Source organism: Bidens hawaiensis, unplaced genomic scaffold (assembly GCF_021521415.1).
Source record: "Bidens hawaiensis isolate Kalapana, Puna unplaced genomic scaffold, B.hawaiensis_p1.1 tig00006990_1, whole genome shotgun sequence".
NCBI classification, from domain to species: Eukaryota; Viridiplantae; Streptophyta; class Magnoliopsida; order Asterales; family Asteraceae; genus Bidens; species Bidens hawaiensis.
In genome coordinates, this window is record NW_027491479.1 from 925,323 (window position 1) to 935,596 (window position 10,274).

The window sequence follows — 10,274 nt, forward strand, 5'->3', positions numbered from 1 at the left end:
AACTACCAAAGGTAAACAAGGGGTGTATATTATATATATGTTGCACAACCATAAACAAGTATTAATAAGGCTACATAAACTAATTAAGATGAAAGACCAAAATCCTTCAAGAACACTTAAGAAGATAACCTTGAATCTTTGATGTTTGAGAGGGTTTTTTTTTTTTGAGTTGTAGCAAGGGAAAATGAAGAGGAAATGTGGTGTATATATAGGGTAATGTTGGTGGTCAAATATGGGTGTGAGACACAAGAGTTTTCATGCAAAATGGATCAAGACAAAAACACAAAACAACAAATAAATAAATAAATAATAAATAAATAAATAAATAAATAAAAATAAAAATAGGATGTTTTCATGACCCAACAAGTGTGAAACAATATTGTAACATAAATCCATCATTTTGATTATAACATAAGCTTCGGTTTACAAATCGGGTCGGTTTACATAATAAACGAATACAAACAAGACCAGTAATTGACGAATGTCACAACATTGAGAAACAAAAAGATGGTGTTGCCCCGTCGTTGCCGGCGGCTCCGGCTGTCTATGGCGGCGGCGGAAAGTGCGACGCTTTCTATTCTCCGTTTATCGCTTTGAACCTTTTGCTTTCATTCGATGGTGGTGAGAATCTGACTGGGTGCTGCCCAGTTGTTGCCGGGTTCTGGCCGTTTATTGCGGCTTGAGTAGTTGGTGTTCTCTCACATTTTGTTACTATTCTACAGCTATCGATAGTTAGCTAAGGCATACTAATGTTACCAGTTGTTGTTATACGTGTCGTTCCTCTTTCGTTTTTGCAACATCCGTAGCCAGGCATCTATGGCCACGGCGGAATTGCATGGCGGTGCTTTTGTTGTCCTTTGTTTCTGCCTTAGAACCTTTTTGGTTTGAGTCGAAGATGGTGACAGTGTGACTGGGCGTTGCGTTGCCGGCGGCTCTGGCCGTTTGTGGCGGCGACAGGCTATCTATCTTAATGAAGATAACTTTTGTATTTTGAAGGCGATGATGATACTTGTATACTTATCTGAGCCTTCTTAGCGACGGCAATAAGTCAATGATGATGAGCCTAGCTTCATCTGAGACCCGATATATACATTAAACAACATTGCATTTGTATGTTGTAATTTTCAGTGTAATTTGCATTTCTTTCAAAATTTTCATTTGTGTGTTTCTTGTAATTTTCATTGCATCTTTTTTGTTTCATTGTCATTTGGTTCGTCTCGATTTGTTTGTTTAAATTTTTACCAAGAGGTTAATTTTACTCTTAATATGGTGAAATAATAAGGAGATAAATTGGGACCGGTTGTAAGAAATAAAGAAGACATACAATAATAATGTTAGTAGTTATTGTTTGAAAATACACTACGGATTTGCGAAATTTAGTTACGGATGTAACCTAACGAACAAGCCAATAACATGTACCGATAACCGTCAATTTAGCGCCCAAGCCGCGAAGCGCGAGTAAACCCACTAGTTTTTATTTAAATATAAACTATCACAAATTAAAATATGACATTACATACATAGAAACGTTATCATAAATAAATAATTATAATTTTTATATCTTTATCTATAAGCTTGATAACATATCAAACATAAATAATATTTTTAAATACAAATCTTAAATATAAAATAAATTTTTTTCATATAGTGAACCTACGAAAATAAAGTGTTATTAAAGGTTAAGAAATAATGAAATTAATAATTAAAATTTTCGGGTATCACCAAATCCCGTACCTGGCCTGTATCAGCGAAATTTTTTCAAAACTAACCCCATATCATCCCAATACCTGTCGGTCTTCGGGCATACCCGTCCCAGATATTTCGAGTTTCGGGTATCCCGTCGGGCTTGGGTCATTTCCCCATCCCTACTATGAGAGTGAAGGATTGGTACTTTAGAGAAGCACTCGTAGTGCCTTAATAAATTTTATTTTACTTTTTGTTTGTTTGAATGACTAGGGTCTTAGGCTATGTATAGTGAAGGGCTACAAAATAGAGGGGGATTTTCGACACGTGGCATCACTTCAGTATAGGGACGCTTTTTATTTTAGTAGTATAGTGATGTTCAAGCCTAAAATCGCCCCCCTTTTAATTTATAATTATTATTATTTTCAACATGTAACTGGCGACAAATCTATATCGTCGGGCGGTGTTGTAGCCGAATGACGCCCAAAAAACTCCCACATGTTGCCCCATTACACAGAGATCTAATAAAGCATAATCGGGCACATTCGAGTATGGGTTGACACACTTGAACCAAAGCCGAGAGTCCGAGACTATAATTATAAACCCGACCCATGAGTTGGAGATAATAAGCCCAATTCATTTCCCTAAAACCCTAATTATACATACTCCTAAAATCTCCTCTTCTGCAAATCCACCAAATTCATCATGGGGAAGAAGAAGAAATTCATCGACAAGAAGAAAGCCGCCACCTTCCAACTGATCTCACGCGACTCCTCCGACCCCAATTACTCCGAATCACCCTCCGGCGACCGCGTATTCGTCAGAGTTGACGGCAACTCAGAGACACCCTTTTTCGACGAGCAGGCTGATGATGACGGTAACGGAATATTCGACGACGCTCCCGACGATTACAGCGGCGACGAAATTGACGGCCGGGCGGGTCGGTTGCCGGATGATGTGAGGCGTGAGATAGTGGAGTTAGGGTTTCCGGATGATGGGTATAATTATTTGGCTCATTTGAGGGAGATTAGGGTTGCTGGTGGTGGCTCTTCGTTTTATCAGAATCCTAAGGCCAGTTTGAACCAGCTGCCTCGTGATGTCAAGGTTTGTTTTTTATGCTAATTAAGAATTTATTTTGAATCCAAGTTTTTATTTTTATGTTAATTTAGACTATGGATTTTACTTGCAAGTTGCATAGCCAATAGGGATTATACTTATAGTTATACATACCCTTGCAAACATATACTTTGGGGGTGTTTGATAAGGTATGCATGTTTATAAAAGTTCTTTTAGGTTTATAAATAAGCAGTTAATGCTGAAAAATATCAGACCGATATCTGAGATATTGGTTGAGATACTGGTAATTTTAATATCATGTAAAATTCAAATATATAGCAATTTCACGCTAGTAATTTAGTATACTCTCCTACTATTAATAAATTAACCTTTTGCAACTTGCAAAACACTAACAATCCTAGCAAGTAGGAACTGATTAAGACTTAAAATACTAACATTGAACGCTAAAAAATTGATAATTAATACTTAAAACGGGAATATCGGTGATATAACGGTCCAATATCGCCAATATTATTGGTACCGATATTCTAACCAAGGGACTGAGTGCTTAGGTTTATAAAGTGTTTGGCAACCATAATGCTAGATTTTGACTTATCAACAAGGCTAAATAAGGAGTTTTTATAAGTGATGATCTTGTGACTTATTAACTTATGGGTTTGGTAATACCCATTGCATCGCTCAAACCCCCAAAACCCATTGCATTCCTTTTAAAAAAGAATGCCCTTTTCACCATGTTCACCTGTCTGCATGGATAGAGATCAGCTAGCATTAAGTTGAAAACTTTGTGGTATTAGATATAATGTTATGTTAATAATTAGGGTGTTGTATTTATTAATCTTGAATTTCCACTTTAGTAATATGGACATGTGGCAAACATAGAGAGAACTAGCATGGTGGAGGGTAGCATGATTGTGGACTTGTGGGTTATTTGTATCTGATGTGTTTGACACACAAAAGTAAGATACCATGAATAACATTACATATATAGAAGCCATGGGGAACAATACATACTTTGAAATTTGAATAACTTTATGTATAATCGGTTCGGTTGTGCCTCATAACTAAACCATAGCTTACAGTAATTGGTTATTGCTTAGTTGAACACTAGAACCATCGCTTAGTTTTTTTTGTTTGGTTAAGTTGGTTATGGTTTGGTTAATTGGTTATTTAATAATAGATTCACATTTTCCTAGAACTTTCTTGGTTTGCAAGCTGTGAGTATTCTTTTTTACGGAGGCAGCTTTGTTGGTATATTTTTCACTTATCGTTTGTTACATAGAAATATAGAAGGTAAGTTATTTTTTTTCCATTTCTAGGCATACGATGCATCTAGAGTCAATGTCTCTAAAGCAAATGATGAAGACGCAGTGAAAAATTCAATCTACGGAATTGCAGTCAATACTGTTCCTGTAAGAATTCAGAAAGCAATCGATCCCGAAGTGGATGCATTGCTAGACGATAGTGACCAGTCAGGTTTTGGCTCAGATGTTGAAGACTTTTTAGATAATTTTGCTATCAATGCAAATCTTCCAGATGCATCAGAAGATGTTCAACCCGTTAACAACTTAACTTCAGAATCCACAATTGCAAACAACAAAGAAGATGAATATTATGCAAAACACTCACATAATAACGGTTTTGTTGCTGCAAAGCCTAGAGAGCGTCGACCCTTGGATGAACAGTTCGATCTGGTGATATTTTCTTATATATTTTTCCTTTTTTATGGTATTTATTTTCATTTAAATATATAAACTTGCTGACTACCTTTTTTTTACAGCTCGAGCTTCAGGAATATGGTACAGATGATGAATCTGCATATGATAATGATGCAGCATCTGAATATGATGATGATGATTATGAGTGTCATGACGCTCTTGCAGAAAAGCTAAATCCTGTACCTTTAGAAATAGATGGAAAATATAAACTTCTTTCAAACGACAAAAACATAGAAGAGGAGCCCATTACACTAGAAACCGCAGCTGATCTGAGGCCTCGATGCATGCAATATGCAGAACAGTTTGAAAATGAAAATGACAATGACAAAGAGGACGTGCTACTAGAAGAAAGCAGTGACGAATCTGAAAAGTGGGATTGCGAGACTATTATAACTACTTACTCAAATCTTGATAACCACCCTGGGAAGATTGAGGCCCCGGGTGGTAGGAGAAAGAAGTTGACTGAAACGGTCAACAATGCGTTTAATAATCCAACTCATGTGATTGCTCTTAAAGGAAAAGAAAAGATCCCAGTTGACTTTTTGCCTCACAGTAAGACTTCTGCTAATGATAAGATTAAACCTAAGAATGTTCCACTTCCGAGGAAGAAACTTGGTCAAGAAACAAAGGAAGAAAAAAAAGAGCGAAAGGTATATATTTTTATTATTTAAATTGTTTGGTTTATACAAGTTTTATTGACATTCTATTGATACAGGCTGCAGTGAAGGAGGAAAAACGAGAGGCAAGACGGGCTAAAAAGGATTTGAAGGGGTTATACAAGAGTGAAGCTCAACAAGCTCAGAAAGTTGCTGCTTTTACTGGCCCATCTTCCATTCATCTTATGTAATATTTCATTTTCATATGCACTTTTAAATTTTGTACGATTTTAAATATGAACCGTTGAATAAGGCGCTGCATTACAAGCAAAATCTAAATATGTATTTAAAGACAAATACATGCATATGATGGATTCATTTTTTAGGGTGAAATATGCGTGAATACTGATAAATGGTAGAGGTGGGCACAAACCACTTCGGTTTTAAAATAGGTTCGGATTTGGTTCAAGGAAGTCAAATCTAGATCAGTCTAAACTGATTTAGGATTGATCAAGTAAAATTAAAACCGGATCATCCCAAATCGGTTTAGAATTGGTCTCAGGAAGTCAAAAACCTGCTCAGCCTAGGTTAAATTTGGTCAAAGTCAAAACCGCATCAACCCAAACCCGTTTAGATTTAAAACCGGTTTTTGAAGAAAATAATCTGGTTCAGTATTAGTTTGGTATTTCGGTTTTAAACGATTTAATTTGGTTTGGTGTCATACCTATTTCAACATATATTTTCCAAAATTGACAATTGGATTATGACCGGTTGCATTCAAACCGCTTTCTAAACTATTTTCAGACTAGGATGATGTGCCCTTCCAAAATGGTTGTGGTACTGGCTTGTGGCTTGTTGTCGGCAACCATGACAAGCAAATATGGACCCTTGTTACCATAAACAATCAATAATGGTAGGTTTAACATTTAAATAATGATTAATTAATCATAAAATGTTGTTATACAGCCCCATTAAATAGTGGGTCAGACTCTGTTTAAACTAATCAACTATCACCAACCAATGTAGATGATCATGATCATGATCATGCCAACCACCATGTTTAATCTTTATATATGATCCTGTGGTGCATCATGCAACCAAACTTGTACCATTCCCTACCAACAAGTCAACAATTCTTATTTTAAATGACCCAACCAAACCAACAGGAACAGGTTGTTATTTATCTTTGTTATTAATGCTCCTGTTTTTTCTTGGCTACCTAGTAACCTTCCCACTTGTACAACTTGCATTAAAAATTGTACTCCATCTAGACTGCTCTTTTCATTTATTGCATATGTCCTTAGTTATTTGGACCATATACAAATTGACAAGATATAACCACTTTAGTATGTCACCAAATGCCCTATTTTAAGTAGAAATTGTCACCTCTAACCAAAATTAAACACAAACCCTTTACACAAGTCATCCCTAACCCGACCCGGCCCGTTCCGTTATTCAAACTTTTATGGGTCAAAAACAAGAGAAAGAATATGTTAAAACTTGTTACACAAAGAATACAAGATTTATTATACATACACATGGCATTAGAGCATTATCAACACATTCCAAAGTTATAATATCACACACAAAACAACTAAAAGAATAATATACAGGCTTTTATACCTTAATCTGTAGTGGTACCTGAAGAGGTTTTACTAAACCACAAGCACTTATCTTTCACTGCATCACTCTCTTTCGCATACTCTTTAAATCGATACTCTTCGTTCTTGAAACTCGGCGGCACTTTCCCTTCACTATAACATTGACTACAAAGACTAAACTGCGATTTCATCTCTTTAAACCGTGACCCAATTATCGGGTACCGACACACACCACACGACTGTTTACCATGTCGGTTCCTATCACAAACTTCAAGCTTTAAAAGAGTTGACATGATACCGAAACCCCAATCGGGATCATCAAACATAACAACAAACTCGGTAAACGACACCATTGAAGTATCGACTTCTCCATGAATCTCCAACAGTTCACTTGCACCTTGTGTTGGGATGTAAATTGCACGCAATAACTTAACATAACGTAACGCGTCGATCTTTTTTATCTGGGCTGGCCCGCTAACCCCTTGTTGTTCAGGAACGGTCCGCCATAGAAGCGAATCGAACGCGACACGTTTTCGTTTATCTGGTGTACCACCACATAATGGAGCCAGAACCGCGAAAAATATACCCAAATCGACCCGGCCCGATTCCGACTCATCTAAAACCGTGAGGATTTTTAAATTAATCGCCTTCACCGCTCCTACAAACGTTTCGGGCTTTAGAAAACTAAGCAACCGCCTAAGCACAACCTCTAGAGACGCCTTACGTATAGCCTTTTCTGGTGGCCCGTTACCTGAATACGACAACGGGGTCTCGTTTTCGTTCATTTCCTTCTTTAAAAGGTCAACATCGCATCGGGTCAACCTTGTGGTTCTTTGAAACCCTCTAATGTTAAGCGCTGTAGCAAGTTCTTGCCTTAGTGTCGTCTTCTCACCTACGGTTTTAAACCGTGACAGTTCCACAACTACAAACGCGGCGTCCCCGTTCCCGCTCCCATTAGTTATTTTCTTTTTATGAAGCTGTTTCAAGTGAGAAATTGCATCATATAACTCAATCCTGTTAGTCATTTTCAATGCTTCTTTCAAAGCCTTTTTAGCCTCTTCGGTTTCACCCGCACCCAACAACGACACCCCCTTATTGAGCTGAGCCCGCCAATGATTTGGCCACACACCCAACACCCGCGTGTACACTTCTGAAGCCCGTTGATACCGACCCATATCCATATAAAGCCCACCAAGATTATACAAAGCATCAACATGGCCCGGTTTCAAATCAATCGCCTTTTGAAACTCCTTAATCGCATTCTCATCATCACCAATCGCGTGTAGAGCCGAAGCTAAATCGCAATGTGCGTCCGCGTAATCGTTTTTCATGTAAATCGCTTCTTCTAACGCTTTAACCGCTGCTTTATACTCCCCGACACCGAGTAACGCACTGCCTAAAAGCTTTAAAGCTCTAAAATGAGTTGGACAAAGAATTGCAGCCTCTCTGTAATGTTCACAGGCACTTATAACCATACCTTCAAATTCAAGTGCAATACCCAAATTCACATGAATTTGAGGAAGTAAATAACCCCATTGATTACCTCCAGCTTCGGCTGCATCAAGAGCCGAAACGAACTCGCTTTTCGCTTCCGTATGGTTACCAAGAACATGATAACAGTTCCCCGACCGAAAATGTGGACGAACATCCGTTGGTTGCAGCTCCGAGGCCCGTTTGAAACAAACCAACGCCTCTTTAAACAACTGCTGATCGTATAAAACCCGACCCAACGCCATATGCCCGTCAAACGCTTCCTCTCGTGATCTCGACCCATCAGCCCGAGACCTCAACCCGCTCAACTCCTTAACGAAAACCGCGTAATCATGCCCCGACTCCTCCCACACAACCCGTTTCTCAATCTCCGAAGACGGGCCAAGCTCTCGGGACCACCCGGGATCCGAATAAACATCCACATTTTCGCCTTTCGACTTCCCGTCCTTCGCCTGCTTCGACTTCAACCGCTTAATCAATATCTCCAAATCATCAACAAGCTTCCACGTATCATCAAAAATAATCCCGTGGTTAGGAGACGCGGCCCACGCGGCCGTCCGGTGTTTCTTCTGCGGGCCCGCACCCGCAGAAGAAACCCGGTCCACCGCGGACGAAGTCGAAGCTTCTTCCAACGCAACCGAAGCTTCGATATCGTCCTCGAGTTTTAAATGAATCCCCAAGGCTTCAAAATCGCGGTCGACGTCACCGGCACCGTCATCGTACGTACGCAACAAGCCGTCGAACGTAAGACCCTTGTCGCCGTCGATAAAGTCGGCGTACGTACGGAAAACCTCATCGAGTATGGCGGTAATCTGTTCGTCACTGAATTTAACCCTAGGGTTTACGGCGACAACTAGGGCAGACATTTCATCTCTGTTAAGACCACCATCTCGGTTGAAATCGAATTGATGGAAGATTTTTCTGACTTTATCGGATCTGACCCCTCTCGTGACCATAATTGAAATGGGTGGAACCCTTGAGAGGGGTTGATTGAATTGGGATTAAATTGGAATTGGAATTGGAATTGGAATTGAGAGGAAAGTGGGTTTGTTTGTTGAGATTATTATTATTATGGATTATTATTTGGGTGGTCTGCCTGTGTGCTGGGATGATGGTGATGGTGGGCCAAACCAGCCGCACGACACAGGACAGGACGGCATATTTTCTTTCCTTTCTTCTTCCTTAATATAACGGTAAAAACAGATATATCAACATAATATTATGTGTGTTCCTTATTATTAGGGAGGAGGATATTTAGTTTCATTCTATTTCTTTATTTTCTAAAGCTGCACAAACTAGTTTAAAACTCAAAATCGGTTTGGTTTGATCATCAACAAAAGTCAAAACCGGTTTATTATCGGTTTTGGTTCGGGTTGAAACCTGTTTCTGGACAAGGCTATGATCGGTTTTGGTCCAGGTTTTGGCCGATTTCCGTTCGGTTAACCGGTTTGGAACTGGTTTTGAACATATTGTTTCAATAGGTTCGAACCGATTTCTACATAATCGGTTTCAAACCGGTTCAGTTTCGGGTTAGTTCGGTTAACCTGTTTATTTGCCCACCTCTATTATTCTTGGAGTATATGAAATCAATGCTGGGTTGTTTTAAAATAAAGAGTTAAATGGCACGGAAACGTCTCATGGCTTACTGTTGTAGTTGTAGTGTAATCTCGGGTATGATCAGGTTTACTGATTTTGTCTTGCCTGGTGTTCATAAGGAGAATGGTCTACCTCCCGACTAGTGCGGTGTGAAGAAGTGTGTGTGTGTGCGTCTATTCTTAACTGTTGAGGCACTCGAAAGATATGCGGGAGTGGTTAGAATGAAGAGCCCGTGTGTTACATGTCAGATAAGTAAAGGGGGTTAAATGCAAATGCTGATTATTCTAGAGTTCTAGTGCATAGTCTAATCGTATGTATATGCACGCAAAGGTCGTTGGAGAGAATGATTATCGACGATTTGAGTAAAGTTCTTCTATCTAGCTCTATCTCTTAACCGATTATAATGACTTTGAACTATAACACCGTGTGTTGAGTTTAAAGCTTATGCATAAGAGAGACACAATTTTGTAATATATATTGGGTCTTTTTTGTGGTCCCTGATGCTGGTGTAGCTT

At 38.9% G+C, this 10,274-nt stretch overlaps 2 protein-coding genes across 2 annotated transcripts; one reads left to right on the forward strand and one right to left on the reverse strand.

Annotated features, from left to right (window-relative positions):
• Positions 1–2,388: 2,388 nt before the first annotated feature.
• LOC143634099 (uncharacterized) lies at positions 2,389–5,322 on the forward strand. The gene is made up of 4 exons (XM_077102268.1): positions 2,389–2,787; positions 4,077–4,451; positions 4,538–5,125; positions 5,191–5,322. The coding sequence occupies exons 1-4, from the start codon at positions 2,389–2,391 to the stop codon at positions 5,320–5,322; spliced, it is 1,494 nt and encodes a 497-aa protein (XP_076958383.1).
• A 1,281-nt stretch (positions 5,323–6,603) lies between these two features.
• LOC143634115 (putative TPR repeat-containing protein At2g32450) lies at positions 6,604–9,121 on the reverse strand. The gene has a single exon (XM_077102279.1). It carries the CDS (start codon positions 9,117–9,119, stop codon positions 6,696–6,698), a length of 2,424 nt encoding a protein of 807 aa, XP_076958394.1. The 5' UTR covers positions 9,120–9,121; the 3' UTR covers positions 6,604–6,695.
• Between the last annotated feature and the right edge of the window lie 1,153 nt (positions 9,122–10,274).

What these genes read in the sequence shown, in the direction of transcription:
- LOC143634115 (XM_077102279.1), bottom strand. Translation starts at nt 9,119, where the DNA reads ATGGTCACGAGAGGGGTCAGATCCGATAAAGTCAGAAAAATCTTCCAT.
- LOC143634099 (XM_077102268.1), top strand. Translation starts at nt 2,389, where the DNA reads ATGGGGAAGAAGAAGAAATTCATCGACAAGAAGAAAGCCGCCACCTTC. An exon ending in AGCTGCCTCGTGATGTCAAG is followed by an intron (nt 2,788 to 4,076) that starts GTTTGTTTTTTA and finishes TTCCATTTCTAG; the next exon opens with GCATACGATGCATCTAGAGT. An exon ending in AAGAAAAAAAAGAGCGAAAG is followed by an intron (nt 5,126 to 5,190) that starts GTATATATTTTT and finishes CTATTGATACAG; the next exon opens with GCTGCAGTGAAGGAGGAAAA.